Genomic DNA, 20,712 nt, shown 5'->3' with positions numbered 1-20,712 from the left:
AAGAAAATTAGCTTTTAAAGTATAATCATCTCTGTTGTGATAAGCATAATTTAAACTTTTTAAATTAAGAGTGCACAATACTCATCCTGAACACTACTAAGTTCCTCAGGCAGAAAACTAAACCACTGAATTAAAAATGTTTTTTTAAAATCTTCACAAGGTACCATGCCAAAGTAAAGCTGATTGAAAATTTGCTGGTGGGAAGCTGCACTCATGGAAAATCCAGTTCATCATGATAAAAATTACTGTGGAAGCAAATTAACTTCAAAGGTTTGCCAGCTGGATGTAAGTGCTAAAACTGAGCCTTTTCCTCGGCTGCCAGTGACTGAGCAGACAGGGTTTCCAGTTCTCATCTGGGGAAAACTGAAGGGGAGCTGGAATGGCTGCAAACCTGGCCTCCAGTTCCCAGGGAGGAAGCCTTGGCCATAAATTCCCAGGGCGTCTAAAACCCCCAATGCCAAGGCAGGTGTGAAAATCGAACTGCACAAATCCTGATTTGTTTGTAAGCTCAGATGCCCAAACGCCTTGAAAAAGAAGGAGAAACAGTTTGCACTCAGTTTTAAACAGAAATTTACTGTCATGCTTCATCCCATTCAGCAGCAATTCACAAATGAAGGTATGGGAAAGAAAAAACATTTGTTTAAGTCTATAGCTCCTTCTCTTCTGCCTACATCTCCCTAGATAAATTTACAGACATTACTGAATACATTCTGAGAAAACACAGTAGGACAGAGGTACACTACAAAGTCCCGTTGCAGAGGTGAAGAACCAAACCACAGCTCCTCTGCAAAGTCATCAACACAGACATCTGCCCTGCTGGGTTAGGTGAGAGGAGGATGCAGGTCTCCAGCTGGGTGCCTCAGGATGACAGCCACGGGTGAACACAGCCACAGGCTAAACCTGACTGCTGAGACAGCTGCAATGTTGCCAGATGATATAAACAAGTTCTCCCCAGAGGTCTGTGCTACAGGTGGCATTAACTCCTCCTTATCTCCATCATCCTCCCCCCAGTCAACCTTCCTTTCAAGGTGAGGTCATCCAATTCACAGAAAATTCAAGGAGATCTGGAGGAATGGCAGTGGTTCACACAGGGGGCAAAAACAAATGGTGGGGTAAGAAAGAAATTAATTCTCAGTAGCAGTTTGGGTTTAGAAAGACTTTCTTTCAGGAAGTAAACTAATTTTAAAATGGTAAACCAAATTAAACAAGGTAATTGTTGGAGATCTGCTAGATGCTTGTGAAATTTGCTCTAAGGTAAACACTTTTCATTGCCTTAGTCATGTCTTTTATACATTAAAAAATTTTATGCACTGAGATATACTGACTGTGGGTTTAACTGAGAGAAACAACCCATCAGTTGCTGAATACATGTTAAATTTAATTTTTAATGAATTAGAGTTTATCTGTTTTATCATAACTTTTCTATTTGTGTTTTAACAGAGTCTGTGTGCTTAGTACTGAAGTCTTGGGACTTTCTGTCAGTCTTAGTAGTAGCACTAAGTCTACTTAGTACTTTTTATGTCCAGCAGCAAAGAACAAGGATTCCAGCAGATTCGGGAGGCATGCTAACTGAGAAGGAATGCACTGAAGGTGAAGTAATTTTAGCATAATATTATATGGGTACAGATTTCAACATGTATATTTTCTGCACTAGGTCTCTGACTGAGTTAGTTCACCCAGACTGAAAAGGTATCAATTTTAAGCTTACACTGAAGTGTAATACTGTATGATAAGAGTTTTCATAAGCAAGTTAAATGAGAATAAAAATTACTTGAAAAAGAATGAAGAATCTGGTCAACTCACTGCTTTTCCACTTAATAATATGCTTGCCCAGAACAATCTGGAAAACTCTGCTCCAAACAGGCTGCTCCAAAAGGACTTGTCAGAGGCCTTCTCATATTTTGTTTTGTTGCACCCTTGGATGAAGTTATTTACTCTCACAACATCATTTTGCAGCAGAAAGACTTCTGCATTTCAGTTCCGTAATTCCATCCTTCTGTCTAAGACAGCTTCTGTATTTTCCCATAATTCTTGTATTATGTGCAAATCATGTGTAAGTGTGTTGCTCACCTTTCCCCTCCCCTTGCTCTTTTCTCTGTCCCATTTTCTCCATTAATTGTGTTAGTTACACATTTCTAGCTTCATATATATGGGTATTAAGGATTTTAAAGGCTCTGGGAATTTATGGCCAAAACTCCCTCACTGGGAATTTGAGACCAGGTTTGCAGCCATTCCAGCAGCCCTGTCATACAGTTTCAGAACCTTTTTAAACTTCTTATCCTAGCTCATTCCTATCAGTTTCTTGCTATTTCCTACTCTCAATAAAGTGGAGGTTTTTTCAACACAAAATCCTTAAACTTTATTGGGTTTTTTCTTTTTTTTTAAATTTAATTTCCTATAGCAATTTTATGTTTTCTTCTCTGCTTCCACAAAAATATTTCCCTTTTAAACCACAATGTCCTTCCCAGTCCAGCCAAAATCATCTTCCTGGCTGAGAAATCTGAAAATATTTTATCCTGTTTGATCTGTTTCCAAAGTTTCTTTCCCTTCTGCATCACATGCTGTCTCCTGAAACTGGGTTCTCAGCCTAGCATATCCTAACTTACTTTTAATGACTTTATATATTGGTTTCTGCCTTGTTTGTTCTTTTCTGATCTATTGCTAGGTCTGTCCCTTATAAGCTGCACTCTGACTTTTGCTGCCCTTTCTGCTGCCCTTTCTGCTACCTTTTCTACCACAGTTGTAATCTTTACCCTTTTCTCTCCTACTGCCCTGGCAAGCTTGGATCAGATTCACCCCTTCCAAGTTAATGACCTCACTGCTTCCATAGCTACTGGAGAGGTAAATAAGCTCTTCCTATACTTTACTTTGAATGGTAAAATGCAGCAAGCAATTACACTGTACCTTCTCAAAGAGAAGAATATCAGAATGCCAGGATGTTTACCAGACTTGAGTAGAAAAATTGGCACTGATTTTGGTCCTGGTTCTCCTCATATTTTCTCAGGAATGCAGTCACTGTGACTGATGGTTCAGATGCCATATATGTTCTGGCACCTACAGGCTGGTGGATACCAGGCAGTGGGCTATGAGATGGAGGAAGATAAGAGCTATCACCAGCCAGAAAGATAACTGGCCCAAATTTACCCTCTGCACAGAGGCTCACACCAGCTAGCACAGTTTCTCTAATGAGTACTGTAGGCTGAGGTGAGATAGCAGCTTATTCCAAAGACAGTGCTGTGTATACAACCTATATGGCACCACAGAAATCATCAGCTGCACTGAGTTCACAACTCACACGTGTAATAATCACGGCCATGATCTCTCATCAACACTGATCTTTTTAAGAAGGGGAAAAACCCAATTGTCTTCCTATATCATAGACTGAACTGCCTACAGCTTCATAAAGGAGGAAGAAGGCAAATGTTAACCTTACGGCAATGCTAGAAGACAACAGCACCTTTAACTTACCTTTTCATGGATTTGGGAGAGAGGTCCTTTTCTATATCCTTTGCAGGAGTGTTGTAGGAGTCCGCGTTGCATTCACTGTCATCATCGTACTCATGGTCAAGCAGTGTTCTTGCCCACGTGCCCATGTCATAGGGGGGCAACATTCCTCCAAACTCTGAAGGCAGGATCTCAGGGTGTATGAGCTGATGCAGGCTGTTGAGGTTGTTACCATGCAGGAATATCTGTATGTACGCATGCAGGTAAAAACAGAGGAGTATCACCAAAAAACACCAAAGCCCAAATGACATCATCATTATTAGGAGGATACTGTACAATTGAAACATTCTGGTTGTGTTGGGCTAGCAGAGGTGCAGAGGAGGGCACACATCACCTCTGCCTTGAGCATGGTCATACTATGTTCATAAATCTCCAAAGTGATTAAAGCAAAAATAACTTAAAATGTTTACAGAGCAAGGGACTTAGGGAGGGTAAGAACTGGTGTCTGGTAGCTAGATGGACAGAATATTAGATAGGCAAACTGCCTTGTCAATTGCTCTCCCTAATTCCATGAATTAAGTGAATAAATTAAATTAAATTAAGTGAATAAATTAAGATTATAAGAAATGAATAAAAATAATAATCACCATACACAACAAGGAATATATCTTGACTTTCAGCATGCAGCCATGAGTCCTATAAATAAGATAAATTATGCAGTGTAATGATAACAGTGCTGGAAATATTTTCCTCCTTAATCTAGTCTTACAAGTAACTGCCATTTGTACTTGACAATACATGAAGTAAGTAATAGCAGTAAAACACTGTGACAACACTGAGGGAATAGCTGATGGACTACTTGATATTTTCCATCAATGTTTTGATAGACTGATATTCATGTATACTTTACACATATATATCTGTATATTAGTGTGGTGTGATGTGAATACTTGTGTTTATGTTTGCGTTTAACTTTAGTGTTTCCTCTCAGAGATCTTTCATGTTCCACTTCACCTTGCAGGGACTCCTCTGGGCAGCTATGTCCTTAGCATGATTTATAAGAGTTACATTCAAAAGGCAGAAAGACAAAGACCAAATATATGCTTGTCTTTTATTGCTTACTTCAGACCACCTTCCAGTCAGCTGCAGACTCAGGAAAGTTAGTATGACCGTGCAAAACCAGTGATTTTCTTCCATCTCAGAAAGGAATTTATCCTTTTGTGAAAGAACATTTATTAATGGTGAAAGTTATTTGCTTTATGGTGACTTTACAACTAAGTGTTTCACTTCACAGCAGTTGTTTTATATATGCCTAGTACTGCATTTATCTGAATGTAACTATCACTTGCAAATCTACATGACAAATTAAAAAAATACATAATAATTCAGGATAAAAACAATGGACAAACAATAAGCCTGATTAAAAAAATCTAAAGAGAATTCTCTTGGGCTTGAGGGTTTGGTTTTTTTTTTCCCAATCATTTGTTCTCCATCTAATAATTTTCTTTAAAGCTGATTTTAAATTTTATGTGCTGATCATAACTTTCACATTTCAACACCAAGTTTAGAACTGTAAATCAATATTTAACCATCTGACTACTTTTTATAGGAGTTTGGTATTGACAAAAAACAGTTGTAAAAAGTCAGCATTTCTGAAAATATATATGCCATTGATTCAGGTGTCTAAATAAAAATGTAGATGCTAACTGATAAGCCTCCATATTCAAAGCCTTGTCACTTATTTCTAATGCTGCAGCCCTCCTATGAGCTGCACTTTAGTCCCTAGTTATGCATATGCAGCACTTGAGTTGAGAAGGCCTCAGACATATCTGGCACTACAACGTTCTTTGCAGAAGCTGCCGTCAACAGAGTGCAACTGAATCCTGCAAAATGGGGCTTCATTTGCATATTTATAACAGATATTACATAAAAGGCTTTGTGACCTATAGTTCAAAATCTGTAAATACCAGAGGCCTCTCAAGCATAATCTGTCAGTAAAAAACAGCTCAACACCAAGGATCATTGTGGCCCTGCATAGTGTGTTTGAGGAGAAAAAATACAGAGCTGTTTAGGGAGCTGATTCCATTTAAAAAAAAAAAAATCATCATGTTCTTTGTAGTGCAGTTGTACATGATGTTGATTGTGTTTTCCTGGATGACAAATTTCCTGTTACAGAAATAATACCATTCTATACACTATCACCACCAAGCTCTAATTTAATTGCACTGATGCAAATGCTACAAATTCAGCAACATCTCAGAGACTGCTCATGCTTATGCACAGAAGCATGCACACAAATTCTCTTTTATTGGTTTCATTCAAATTAGTATTCGCAAACTAATACTGCTAGATGCCAGCTGGGTATTTTAGCTCATGCTAATGTCAAGGAAAGCACACTAGGAGAGGCCTTTGTAGTCACTAACTCTGTTTTTAAAAGGAAGACACAAATAATTTTAACAGAAATTAAACAGAACTGAATTGAGTACAATCTTAATAGAAACTGTAATGTTGGCAGTATTTTTTTATATAATCCCCAGGAGCAAGCATACGCTTACATTTTAAAAAACATTTAAGTGCACGGCTTGACTGTGTCCTTAAAGGATAATGTCGTATAACTTTCTAAAACAGTTGAAGGTACCCTTTGCAACAAAGATATATTTAAACATTTTCCACCAATAGCAAGCTGATACCCATGTTAATCTACTTTATTAGAGTATGATGCAACTGCTGATGACAACTGCCAGGAAATGGACAATTAAAAAGAATACCCTTTTTCGTGTCTTCTCCTTTAGAAAGGGCCGGATAACTGTGTAGAGGGCATGGATATACCACGGCTGATTGACAAAATGTATTCCTCCAAACCGAGCTGGAAAGCTGTCCTGTGTGTCACAAAACAAATACATACAATTTGAGGTGATTCTTAACATACGTAGCACATGCATCAAACACTTTTTTTTTTTAATGCCTTCATCTTAATAATAAACCTTTTACAAGAAGAAAGATTATTCAAAACTGCATCCTCTCAGTTGAGTTTCAACCTTCCTCACCAAGGAGTAACACACCTTGGACACTGTAAATGTGCTGGGATAGCTTTTTTATTCAAATAAAAGCACAGCATTTCTAACTCCCAAAAATGCTTTAAATATTTACAATTTGCCCATAATCCATCTATACAATGTATTTTTCTCTTTTCCATTTCTATGGATTTTATTCATTTTTAATAGTAACAATCTCAACTCTTAAAATGTCATTGAAGAGCACTAAAAATGTCCCTCGTCTCCACCTTAAAAAGAAAGTGTAAATAAATCTAAGCTACTACTCAGAATGTCTCCAATATTATCCATATTTCATAAAACTGAGACTGCATTAAACCGTTATGCAATATCCATGACAGTAATTCTTGTCACATAGTCAGAGGTCTTCTGGGAGCTTAAATGTAAGGACAGCATATCTGCATTGAAGCAATGGCTTTTCTTTTTTACTTGCTGAAAATCACAAGGGGCAGATAACTCACTAGGAAAAGATTCTGATATGCATTTTCAATTTCCAAGTCGAGAGAATATGCCAGAGGGTTTGGAAGTTTCAGGAGGGCAGCCACTCTGTCCTGAAATATAATTGCCAAATTCCTTGTGCTGTCCTCCTTTTGTCTTTGCCTGGTTGATCATATGCACAAACAATGCAATAAGCCAGCTCCCATGTTTCCTAGAGTTTCATCATTGAGGAAGGAGGAAAGAGGTGTAAACAGGTGCAGTTGATGCATGCCCCCTTTTGTTTTCATGGCTTATGTCAGAATCTTCTCAGTGAAGAACCTCCTCCTAGTTATACAGACCTCCTAAATTAATGGCTTTCATTTGAAGCTTAATTCAACAGGTGACACAGCATAGGCAGCCACGGCAGTCACTTACATCACAACCAGGCTCCTCACTGCAGCAGCAGTTCCTGTTTGACCATACAGGTAACAAACAATTGCATCCTTTCCAGCTACACCTCCTCCTCTTCCTCCTCTCTTCCTCCTCCTATGTGGATGCAATGACAGCAACTTCAGGTCTGTGCCACTGGGATTAAAGACTCAAAAGGAGGCAATCAAATGGTCTGACATGGTGCTTTGTGCTAACAAACCTATTTTGCCTCCTCTGGAGACAAGAGAGGAGGCCCTATAGAGGCACCCAGCAGCCTCAATGTAACCTGCAAAGCACCACTTGAAGCACAGGGTCATACAGCATGCACCAACAAAATGGCCAAGAAAATAATTATAAACTGTTCCAGCCAATCAAGAACTGTCACAAAAGGAAAGCAGAAACTGCAGGAAGGAAATCTTTCATTAAATAGGAATAAACTTTGAAAAAGTGCAACTGCCTGCATATCCACGGAACCTCTTTAGTTCTGTGAATGTGGGACCTGTGGGAATAACAAAGTACGAACCACTTACTCCTCCCCAAGGATCCTTCATATCCTGTCAGACATGCCTAACCCAGGGGCTCTTTACAGCAAGGTACTGCTTGCCTTCAAATTGTAACATCTTGCTGGATTTTCCATCAAGGAGGCAGCACCTTGACAATAATTTACAGGAGGGATGACAACCACAACACACACTATTCACATCTGGCTGGCCAGGGCATAAGTTAATGCAATCAATGGTCTGTTTTGCAGCTCTTCTCTAGAAACTTTTGATTAACAGCAGCTTTGAAAGAAAACAATCCTACCAAAAGATTGATGCAGAAGCCTCATTCTGCTAAATGCACAATTCCTGTCAGCACTAACTAAACCTCAAACAGGATGGTTGATAACTTGACACATAATTCACCCTGTTCAGTATTGTAAATCCCCAAACACCATTCTGAGGACACAGCTATGATGTGCAAAAGGTAGTAAATTATGTTTGTATCATAGTGATCCAACAAATCCATTTGGGAAGGATAAATCACCAGATGACACCTTAACCTTTAGTTACAGGAGATACAATTCATTTACAGAAGGTTGTGTTTATTTGGATTATCACAGCTGGTTCTCCAGCAAAGAAATCAGGTGCTCCATGCTGCATACCATGCACAAAAGGGCACATGCTTAGAGCTGCAGAAATCTCAGGAGAGCTGAGAGTCACACAGAAACTGAGGACAATTTGTGATTAAGAAGATCTCAATAGGCAAACTGGCATGTACAAACAGATTCAGAGCAGAGTGCCAACGGCATTGGTATTCTAATCTGGCCTCAGAATGCTCTGTATCTTTTTAAAGCTATAAAATTTCCAGCAGACAGAAAGATTATCCTTAAAAACAACCACTTTGACACATCTATCTTCTTGCATCTTGGAAAGCATTTACATGGAGGGTCACGAATATATATGGAATGATCCTCAAACAGAAGGTGCCACTTGATCTTAAAAGCCAGTTTGTTTCAGTGTTTCTCAAAAATTCTGAAAGCATTTTCCGGAACTAAAGAAGATGGGAATTTATCAGTCTCAGTGACTGAACCGAGGTGCTCAGATTCAGAAGCAGTTCTTAAGGTGAAATTAGGACCCCCAAAAATTTGTGCCAAAAAAGAGAAAGGGTGATTTGGTCAGAATGATCCTGCGTTGTACATAGTGCTTAAACTAGTATTCAAAAGCTGCTGAAAGTAGATCCAAAAGCAAATCTCAAAAGCACCTGCTGAAAAATAAAAAAGCAGAATAAACAACTGCATCTGCTGGAGAAACAGGTGTCAGAAGGTTGTCTTGCTCTTCTCAGATGTACCTGATTTCCACATGGGGATTTGCCAGACAGATGGTCATCCTTACACAAACAGCAGGTAGGAATTTCTTTCAAATCAGTGATTCTTCTGGGATTTATGTAGATTAGGTTACAAGCACGGTGGCAGTCACAACTGCCTCTGCAGACACACTGTACTTCAACAGATGAGCCTGTAACCCATGAATCACATGAATTTTAAGTAAAAGGAATCTCTTGCCAGAAAAAAGCAAGAAAGGGAGAGCAGCTGTAAAGTGAGCTGTGCTTCTGACTGGAAAAGTAATAAATCTGATGGGGTATTACCAAACTGCAAAAAAAAACCTAATTATGTCTACACAGTAGGTGGATTTTTCTTCACATTCACTGTAACCTGTTTCAGCAGCAGAACATAACTTTTTCATTTCTCTGATGAGCACAGTTTGTGACATGGCCATGCCATAGACACAGACTAGAAGGCAGGTATTATCAGAGACCACAGGCCCAGTGACACGGGGCTTGCAAGTGACAATCAACAGTAGGCTGCCAAGGAAGAGGCACACCCCTACACTACTGCCTGAAGCACTGGCGGACTACCAGTGCACCAGCAGCATCGCAGAACCATCCCTCACTGGGTTTCTAACTCTTGTGAAATGGTTCTGTGCTCTCACAGCACAGCAACTTTACCCTCTCTGCCTAACATAATTTATATAATCTATCTTTACAAGCTTTCTCTCCAAGGAGCCAGCTGCTGTTGCCTGCTACCACCCTTGGCACATACTACGAAGCCAGGTTTCCACTTGCCAGCCCCACATTCCAACCTATGCTGGGCTCGGCCATCAACTGAGCCAGCTCCCAGGGTTTCACAGAGGGTCCTCTGCTCCACTTTGGCCTTAAGGAACTCTTACAGCAGAGGCAGTAACATCAAAACCAGTATAGGACATTTTTAACAGTACTTACGGGAAGAAAGTGCCAAATCCCTACTGAAAACCAATGTGAGTCTTCTTAATGGTGTCAGGACTGTTATCGTAAAAATGACCCATCTTTTTATCTTTACCAAATACAAAAAACAAAGAACTTCTTAAAGGGCACAGCACTCTTCACTCCTTGAGCATTGTGTCTACATTTAAATCTCTGAAGTCTACTTTTAATGAAGCAGCCCTCCTAGGTGAACTCAGTACTGAAATCAAATTTGTTCACACAGCTTTTAGGAGTGTAGTCTCAGAAACTGCTGAGTCCACTGTGTGCCCAAAGGTGCTTTGGCAGCCCATTGTCATCAGAGCCTTAACAGTATGCTGCGCATCTACAGCAAACCGACTGTCTGGACGCATCTTGCTACTTATTAACACCAAGAGAGTGCTTGGGCATGTGTGCTCTGGGGTTATTTTTGAGGGTTTGCTGTCCTCATGTGCAGTGAAAGTGTTTTTGCAGACGGTCTAGAGACGTCCTTCAAAGTACCGTCTAGACAAACATAATGAATACGCTCACACCCTTTACTTAAGGCTGCGCCTGAGTGCTTTGATGAATTCAGACTGTTGCATCTGCAGACAGGAGGTTACAAAGCCAAAAACTGCAACAGCTGTATCTTTGTAACAAAAATTGCAAGTTCAAAGAAAGCATACAAAGCTATTAATATCTTAACTGTGACTTAAGACTTATTTCTCAAGATAATACATTAGTTCTCCTTTAGCTTTTCCACTAAATCAAGCACTTCAGGGAGAAAAAAAAATTATTAAGATGAACCAAAATAGTATCTTCATAATGGAAAACTCCACTAGAAAGAAACTGAAATATTCTGTCTTCTACAAAATGCATCACAACTAAACTTCATTTTTAGCATGTTAAAGAGAAAACTATGGAAACTCATGCATAGAAAAGAATGACTAGAAGGAATAGTTTACATCCTTATCCAAGAAATGAACTACCAGAGGAATGAAGAGTCATTGCCATCTACATCAGGAAAGGACACCCATCTTGCTGCCAAACTTTCACCATAGGTAAGAAAGAACCAGGCATTCCTAATACCAAACTTCCTGCCAGCATCCATCCATGACATGAATACTTGCAATGCCTCAAACAAACAAACTTTTATGTCAAGACTGATCACCTATGCTCAAGACATGACTGGAACCAGTGGTGAGATTGTATGATTAGGAGACTGGAAAGTGAATATTTGGCATCTGAAAGAATTTGGATTGGATTTTGTTAAGGAAACAGATGCTAAACACACCTGGGAGAATAAATAACAGGTGAGGAAAGAACCTTTCAAAACAAAGGACAATTTTGACACCAAAACAAAGGGGAGAAAGCTGACCAGGAACTAGATTGGAAGTTGGTTGACAGCTTTGACTCACCAAACGTGCAACAAGACTAGCACCCTAACTCATTTTGAGAAAATTAGTAAATTCTCAAGAAGCTAAGCTTCATTTTGTCTAACAACAGACCTTCCCTCCGTACCTCTCTGTTAAGGCTCTTTTAAGGTTTAGATCCAAAAAAGAAGTCTCAGGTGATGAAATTTTGCCTGACCCCTGGAACAGCTGCACTAGTGATTTCCCTCTTTAAGACTAATTTGTTGTTCTCTCCTAGTCTGAGCTTTTCATTTTTATTACACAATGTTGAACCATTTCTATGACAAAGAAATAAGTGCCCAAATAAATTTTTGTTACTGTGTTCAACCAAAAGGACAGCACCTAAAGGCAAATTGCATCATTCAGTGATATTCCTACAAAATAAGATTTAATTATCTAGAACTGGATGTTGTCATTTGGCTAAGAAGCTTCCAATGAAGCAATTTGACTTTTGGCAGTCCTTTTCATTTTTATTAGTCATTTTATCTTACAACTCATATAGAAATATGTTAAGTTGAATGAAATGAGAAGAGAGATGGTATCCATCCAGTGAAAATATGGCTTTTTTATTGAAGATCTGTTTTAATCTCAAATAGTCTTCCACCTTTCATTTCAACATGCTACTCATAAAAATTATATATTGTTTAAATTAATTAGGTGGGATTTAAAATTCATTTGACTGTATGTGTCTGCATGTTTATATATAAATATAATAACATTTAAAACCTACATAGATTTAGTGATTTCACTGTTTGGATAAAGGGATTATATCACTCCAATTTTTAATTAGGTGAGCTTGATAAAGAAAGCATTTTGTTTAAAACCTTCATTTTAATTTGAAATTACCTAATTTCTTTACAAATTACCTTCAATAGGTTTTGACCTTTTTTTTTTTTAAGTTTTAATTATAAATTGAGAAATTCTTTTAGAAATTTTTCCTTATTTTGACAGGGACTTGGGGTTTTGAACATTGGTCCTTGCCCCATTTGTTTAGTTTAAACTTTGAAAATGAAGGCTTGAATTTTAAAGAAAAAATGAAAAATGATGTTTTTCAAGGACAATACTGCTTTCAACTATCAGCACTGTCTCTTTTCTAACATTTAATTTGGAATGTGAGATATTAAGAAGAGGGAAAGGAACCCAAAAATTTTTACAGCCTGATGCTATTTTCCAAATCAGCAAAGCCAGAAAGAGAGTAAGAAGGAGGGTAGAAGTAGGTTCTTCTATTCTGTTTTCTACTCTGTGATGAAGATCATTCTTTACAGTAGACAATTATCAGATGGTGATTTCTTCTATGGAAATTCCCATAGGGAAAAAAAAAAAAAAAAGTCTGTTTTTCAGGCAGCTTGCGAATGTCTTATTAGATTAAGATTACAGACAAAGAGAAAAAAAACCCACTATACTGCAAATTGCTGTGCATAAATACAGTAGCAATACTTTCATAATTCCGGTGGAATAAAATTAATGTGGAAAATTACTGTCCATAAAGGATTCCATACTCCAATTCCTGAAGGCAGAAGTCTTTGGCCAGGGACTGCATAGCAAGAGCTGAAATGCCACACCAGCATCTCAGCTTGTACCACCCCCGTCCTGAAGTCACCCTCTTTTTGTCAGTGAGACTGTCCAAACAGCCCCTGGTCTCTGCCAAACTGCTGAGCACAGGATTACTGTCAGGATGCTTTTCATCATGCAGAAAGCTTCCCACAGGCCTGAGGTCATTTCAAAGAGGAGCATTAGTAGCCATCAGATACCACCCCCTTCCTTGTACCTGACCACTTTCAAATATGAGCAGGTTAAGCAGCACCTGGGAATGAAGGGATATTTTAGGATAATGTTAAGATGGGGATTGAAAGAAACAAGGGAAGGCAGAAACCATAGAAATAAGATAAAAGTGAGGAGCAGAAGAAATTAAATTAAAAAGTAATTCAGGGTGAGATATCAAGATACTACTATGATCCACAAGAGAAAACCATTAATCTTGTTCTTTCTCTAGCCCCTTTTCAAAATTTTCACAGGAAGATAAGGAAAGAGAAATAGAAAGTATTTCTGCACAGAGGGTCCATGTTTTACAGTCACATGTCAAGACTGATTTTAAGTGCAGATCTAAACTCAAATATGGTAAATAAATACCAAATCCTATATGTTCCATGTAATTTTGTATATCATTCCAGCTGACAATTTCCTAGGACCAGACCCAGCCTAAGGATTTTCAGTTCAGGATTTTCAGTTCAGGACTGACTTCTATGAAAATTTGCAAGAAGCTAATCTGAACCTGTCCAGGCAATGGGGCACACAGGTCTACTGATGGATAAGGTGAAGAAAGATCCTGCACAGAGGCAAAATGCATGTTTTCAAAAGGCACTGCACAGCTATTCAGTGCCATTAAGTTACTGAGTTGAAAGATACCATTTCTCCTACCATAATATTCACTTTTCTCCCTTAGAAATTGAGAACTTCTAAACTACAATTTTATTATTCAGAGCTCCTCCAAAAATGCAACTCTCAGTTTCAGACAAGATGCATTAAAATTGGATTAGCCCTTTGTAAGTTTCAATTTGCAACAATGCAATAAACTGAAAACTATAGTGTTTCAAGAGTTATTTAATGAGCCATGTGTTTCCTCATACTATGAGGAATCAATCTCCATCACTGCAGTAAGCACTAAGAGCTACAATCATTTTAGCCATCCAATTTTAATCTGTCACTCCATGCAAATGACAGTCCTGAGAATTGAACTGAACCGTAAAATTGGAGTGATAGTGATTTGAGAAAAATCAGCTGAGGACAGCCACTGAGATCTAGAATGCTGCATAATTAAGCTTTAAATTACTGAGGAAATTGAATAACTGACTTGAGATCCATTAATAAGTATTATATTTTATTAAGAGTAGAGGTATCAAGAACTATGCAGCATATATTGTTTCAAGAGGTCAGTTCCTCACAGGATAAATCTATTTCGAGTTCCAAAAAGTGTTCAAATATCTTTGTCACAGTACAGAATGCAGATTTATTTCAGCCTTTCAGCTTTAAAGAAAGCCTTAGTCTGAACTGCTCAGCTACACTTTATCTTTACAAAGGTGCTTGAAAAATACGATTTCCTGCATGCTAACTCCAGCTTCCCTCTTCTTCTGCGCACCTGAATGACTGCTGGTGGTACGCACAGGCAATATGTGCCTGGGAGTCCAGGGAATTTCAATATTGTTTGAGGGAGAATTGTCATTCAAGTTATGACTCTAGAGGACCACAAATCATTGTTGTAGAATTCTAACTTCAGACATCAGCCCCCTCTCTTTGTAAGCCATATAAGCATGGGTGCCTCTGGAGGACAGAGACATCCCTCCTATGGAGGACATCTTCCAGTAAAAAGCAGAGATTCACAACAACTGGGAAAATAAACAGTTACATGTTTTACCATACATATCTAGGACAAGGCTAATGTGTTTGCTGAGCTATCAGGATATGCCAGTAATGAAGAAATGTGATAGTGGAATCTCTCTTAAAATCACACTTTCAAAACTCTTGAAATGTGCAAGGAATTGGGAGATCAAAACCAGAAATGCAGATGTCTTCTTGCTAAAATAAAAGTGGAACCCATGTGAAAGTATTCTCAGCAAGAGACAACAGTAGCCTCAGCTCACATCAGATGGATACCCACAGAGGAAAGAACTCAACTCTGAAACTGTCTGGAATGTGGAGTCAGGTGCTGGGCTTTCCAGTACAAAGCAGACAGAGACATACTGGACACAGTCCAGCAAAGGGCCAGGAAGATGACTCAGGGATTGGAGCATCTCTCATATGATGATGATGGGAATGTCCAGCCTGGAGGAGAGAAAACTCAGTGACGTACATAAACATCTAAAGGGAAGGTGTAAGAAGCTGGAGCCAAGCTCTTTTCGGTCGTGCCCAGTGACAGGATCAGGGGCCATGGGAACAAACTGAAATGCAGAAGGGTCCTTCTAAACATTAGGAAACCATTTAAGAGCACACAGTTCTAAACAACACTGATGAAAAATATAAAATCACTGAGGTTATATAGTCTTTTTACCTGGTATTTTTCAAACCACTTATCACAGTTGTGCTATTTTTGAAATTCCTCACCAGCAGAAGTAACCAGTGTGATGACAGACTCCTCAAAGGCAATTAAAAAATTATTTGCTGGTAGATGTTAATATTTATTCTGTGCAAGTTAGTCAAGGTTCTTGGCTTGGCTGAGGTCACTCATTTTAACAAGTTACCGTCAAATATGTGCTTGGCTTTTTCCACCTAAATGAAGGCTTGCCTTTACCTGCAAACTGTAATATTTCATGCATCACACTCTTTGAAACAGGATTACAAAACATAGCCACTGCCAAAGCTGTCTGCACAACACTGCACAAGTTCAGTTTCCAAAGGCTGAGAATGAGCTTCCTCCCCAGTTCTGCCACCCACCAGTAAGCCCACCTTTTCAGAAATGTCAGAGAGCAACAAGGCCACCTCACAGACTAGAGTAAGTCAGCAACAGTCAAATTAACTCCATTCATTAACCACACCTCAAGGAAAGAAGTTAAATTTCCTTTTTGAAACTGACAATTTGCTGCTCTGCTCTTAGCTCTAGCAACACAACAAAGGGTGGTTGCATTTGAAAGTACGTCTTTTTTCTAAATATAGCATTATTTACAAAGATATTGCTTTTGCATATATAACATCTTCAGATGTTTATAACTAGAGATTGCAAAATGTTTATTGCTCTACTGCTAAAACCTTATTCAAATTGTAGCATCTTAAGTGCAATGCAATATACTAGACCAGTGTAACCTACTTTTTACAGGAAGCATACGAATGTATGCAAAAAGATGCTCCTTCCCTCACCTTCCATTCTACTTTTCTGATTTGCCACCCTCTTCTACAGCATGGCTTATACTTTCTGCTTTCCTCTACTCCTGTCACTCCAGTGCTAGTGGTTGATGCTAAGCAGAGAATTAAATCCCCAGTACAGGGATGATGGCATATGGCATGCGTGAGTGGACTTAATGGAAGGCAGAGACTCCCTGCTGGCTGTCTCCTGCTCCCCATCCATTGGCACCACGCAGGGCATCGTGCCGCGCTGTCCGGCACATCGACGCTATTAGCGCCACAGCACGCAGCCGCCGTCCGCGCCGTGCAGGCTACGGCTGTAGAGGCCCCTGCTGTGACCACCATGTGTACCTCGAAAGGAGGCTGAAAATACACAGCTCCTCACTTCAGTGAGAGTATCATTACACATTAAACCGTAAATAAGCTTCTACCTCCGCTTAACTGAACAGTCAAGAGTCATTCCTCAGCAACACAGGATGAGCTGAAGTAAAATCAGAGCCAATGCTAATATAAGCAGACACGGTCTCTTCCAACCCATCCATTCACAAATGGATGCTGCTGTTGAGACGGTGTCACAAAGCTCTTGCACTTGTACAAAAAAATGGTTTAAGCAAGCAAAATCCTTTGTTAGGTACTACCAGGTGTGGGGTTACAGCAGGATGCAGATCCAGACTCAAAATGCATAACATTTTCTAGGCATAAGACACCTTCAATTGCCAATGAACAGAACTGCATTGAAATCTAAAAGGAACGTGTCAAACAATGCATGTGTATCTGTGTATAAAAATCATTATGCCTCAAACAGCAAAATAATCTCTTAAAAAAATATTGTCATGGATAATTGGGCAGTTTCCAGTAGTTTATTCACTTTAACACAGATTTAAGACCTTGGGCTATCAGCATAGGACAAAAAACTCATTTCCTATCTAGGAATGAGAATCAGTTCCTTGTGCCCTACTGGTAGATCAATTATGTATTAGAGGCTGCTGCTGCTTGACTTTTAATTCACATTAGTTCACAGACCTTAAACAAATTTGATGTTACCATATTAAAAAGGGAAAGCACTAGAACAAGTTATACATAAACAAAAACGAAAACAGATCAAGCAAGAGACCAATTAATCAATCAGTCAGAGGCTGGCAGTGAAGGGACAGGCTGCCTACTGCCAGCACACAGGGAAGTAAGAAACACACAGAAAAATCACTTAAATGTAATTAAATCCAACCTGGAATAACCATAAGATGATTTTTAGTATGTTTCTTTGTTAACCTTAGTTTTTGGTGATTCAGACAAAGAAATTTGCTGATATGCATATATGTGTACAGTGCAGTACTATAGATCTACAATACCTGTTCTCACCCTGAATAAACAACATTTTGAGCCACATTCTGGACACCAGACACCAGCTGTATGCTTAGCCATTTGAAGATCCTGGCTGTGTATTTACTGAAATAGATCATTTAAAGCAGTACTACAGTCAGCTCTGCTCATTTTGGAGTCTGGCTGATAAACATTCACATGTAGCCGAAGCATTAAAAAATCTTCCATTTTCTGAGCCCAAATTCCTGCATCGTCATATCCACTACAGTCTTTCAGCACTAAAATTAAAGACAGCATGAATATTTAAATGTTCTGTGACAAGAATGCAGCAGTTAAATCTGCCAGTACACAAAATGCAAAGGCTACCTTAGAATTTGAGTTCACTGGAGGGAGGGAGGGAAGGAAGGTAGATGTAAAAAAAAAAAAAAAACAAAGCAGGGGGGAAATTATCTCAGAATTCTTGCTAGCTATTGCTACTGCCCCCCAGGAGCTGTAGTTTGAGTGCTCTAAGCTTCCATTTCCTTACAAAGACAATGTTATTTAGTTGAAATATTTTTCCTACAGTGCACAACAGTGTCTCCTGGAGACAGGAACAGATACAGCCTAGAGGTAAATGGGGATCTGAATGCTCCACTCAATGCTGGCAGCTTCCCCAAAATTAAACACTTCAATTTTAACCTGTTTGATACTTTTCAAATAAAAAAAATCTCTAGAAGGGAGATATTTTACATAAACATTTTATTTTAGTTGTTATGGAAAATCTGTGATTCTTCTTAGAAAGGTTTTAGAGTCAAAGACTATAATGTTTCTGTTTAAATTTTTAGAAGAACTATAGTCTTTGTTTCTGTGCATAAGAATGCAGCATCTTGGAGCTATTCTAACAGATATCACTCTGTTACTTGCTGTGATCATACACAACACAAGCTTACACCAGGATAAGGAATTGAATTTCATGCAGATCTGATATGGAGAGCTATGTGATGCAATAAATCATAGACAAGCACAATCCTGTGTGTCCCAAGACAACCTCAATATTCAAACAGATTGCTCTGTTATTTTAAGCTGTCACACTGCTGCAAAATTCATCACCCAGTCCTGTGACTGTGACAGACCTCACCTGCAAAGTGAGGCCATGCAGAACGACCTCCAGGTGGAACCCAAAGTGATGCCCAATGGTTGTGGGCACTTCAGTAATTGGTTCCTCTCCTCTGGCTCAACTCTGCCCCAATGTGCCAGCACAACTGAACAGCTGGTGTGCTCACTGAAGCTGCCAGCTCTCAGCAGGAAAAAAGTAATGATGGTTCTTGACCATTTCTGGGTGTATAAAGTCCCATGGTGCCATTGTAGACAGAGAAGCATTAGCCTCAATGACTTGGTCATATAACAGCTCGAGGAATCTCATTCTGCCTATCTAAATCCTCTCTTTGCTTTCAGCTGGCTCCAGCATTTTTACAGCAGCATTTTACTGCCTCAAAGTGTCATCAAGAATGGGAAAACACCAGACACGACAACTTATCCAGTGTAAGATGTGATCATGTCATCACTACGAATAAGAGTTTATAGAAAATGGGTCGGATGAGCTTGACTAACTCTGTGACGTTCCAATCCTGCTACATCAGCCTGCAGGGGTGAGTGCAGGCTCACCAAAGGCCTCCAAAGCAATGTTCTTCACATACAGCTCACTCACTTCAACTCACTGCGGACTTGCAGTAGTTTTATTGTATTGGGTGTACTCCATCATTTCTAACTATACAGCCAGGCCTTTCCCTAATGAAATGCACCATAAGAAGTACCAAGATTCTACAAAATCCCAAGTAGTATCAACACTGCACAATTAACAGCACAAACATTCATGGAGGAGAAACTATACTGTGAAACTGTTAGAGTAAGTCATAGCCACAGTCCCTCTCCCAGACAATTTGGAATGTAAACAGAAATCAAGCACCATTTCCAAAATTACCTTTGAATCTAGCTATATGCTTAGGTTAACAAAAATAATAATAGTCACTATAGACATAGCCACTGCAGCAGAAGGGAGCAGCCCTGGGCATGTCCGTTTTATTAGTACATATTTATTTACACTTAGCAAGAAACCCAGGAAAACATGAAGCAATTTTAAATTATTATGCCTCATAAAAAACAAACATATTCACTTTCAAATGTTAGCTATGGATTTTTAAAATTCTATTCATCACACAGATTAAACCTTTTAAATACCATTAAATACCATTAATTAAACAGACTGGCTACTCAAGCACTATTAGGTCTATTGTGTAAATACACAGTAAGGAGTCCTGATAAATGTTTTTGTCCACTACACTGACCTCTACTGAATAGCTTTTTTTTACAAAAATTGGTATTACACCAATGCTTCTGTTCATATCATCCCTGCTGAAATTTTTATTGTCCATATTCTGTACAGATGTAATGGTGACTAGAAATGGCTGCAAGATATAAACAATTCTCCATGCAAAATATGCCATCAGGTCTTCAGCATCCCAGTTCCTTTTCAACATCACTAGAGAAATGTATTGTCATTGACATTTAAGGTAAGTTATAATTAATTAATAATTAACAATAATTAATTATTAAGTTCTATCCATATTCCAATTAATTCAGCAGGTAACTCAAAGGTTTCAACCAAGAACCCTAGGATCAATAACGACATTTGGTAAAGTCTGAAAGTGAGAGAAGAGCCCAGATCTGAATATCAGTCACAAGGGAAGGACACCAGAACTCATTCACAGATAAGCAGATCTAGTGGGACCATGCAGGGGCTTTGGAGAACCTCAGCCACAGCAACATAACTGCCTATGAGGAGCTGGACTCTGCTTCAGGTGAGAACCAAGTCCAGTATGAGTACACAAGTAATAAATCCAAAATAATGAAAAAAATCCACATGCAGGGTTGTAAATGTTGATGATAATAACTATTTCTGATAGTCTTAAAGAGTAACTCATCTGGGCTATGTGCTTCTCCTTTTCCAGAACAATGTACTGTCTGAAAACAGTTCTTCACTACTGACTATCTGCTGAATATTTTTTCCATGTAAGAGGCTTCAAATGTGT

The 20,712-nt window shown here is 38.9% G+C and overlaps 1 protein-coding gene across 1 annotated transcript in view; it reads right to left on the bottom strand.

Annotated features, from left to right (window-relative positions):
* CLVS2 (clavesin 2) overlaps window positions 1-20,712 on the bottom strand; it is a 46,511-nt gene that overhangs the window by 1,340 nt on the left and 24,459 nt on the right. The window contains exons 3-4 of the mRNA XM_041423926.1: window positions 6,213-6,323; window positions 3,469-3,689 (exon numbers count right to left, since the gene is read on the bottom strand). Coding sequence (XP_041279860.1) covers window positions 3,469-3,689; window positions 6,213-6,323 — 332 coding nt within the window. The remainder of the gene's footprint in view (window positions 1-3,468; window positions 3,690-6,212; window positions 6,324-20,712) is intronic.

Source organism: Onychostruthus taczanowskii, unplaced genomic scaffold (genome assembly GCF_017590055.1).
Source record: "Onychostruthus taczanowskii isolate IOZ18803 unplaced genomic scaffold, ASM1759005v1 scaffold8, whole genome shotgun sequence".
NCBI lineage: Eukaryota > Metazoa > Chordata > Aves > Passeriformes > Passeridae > Onychostruthus > Onychostruthus taczanowskii.
Note: the sequence above shows the minus strand (reverse complement) of the source record. Positions and strands in the feature narration are given on the sequence as shown.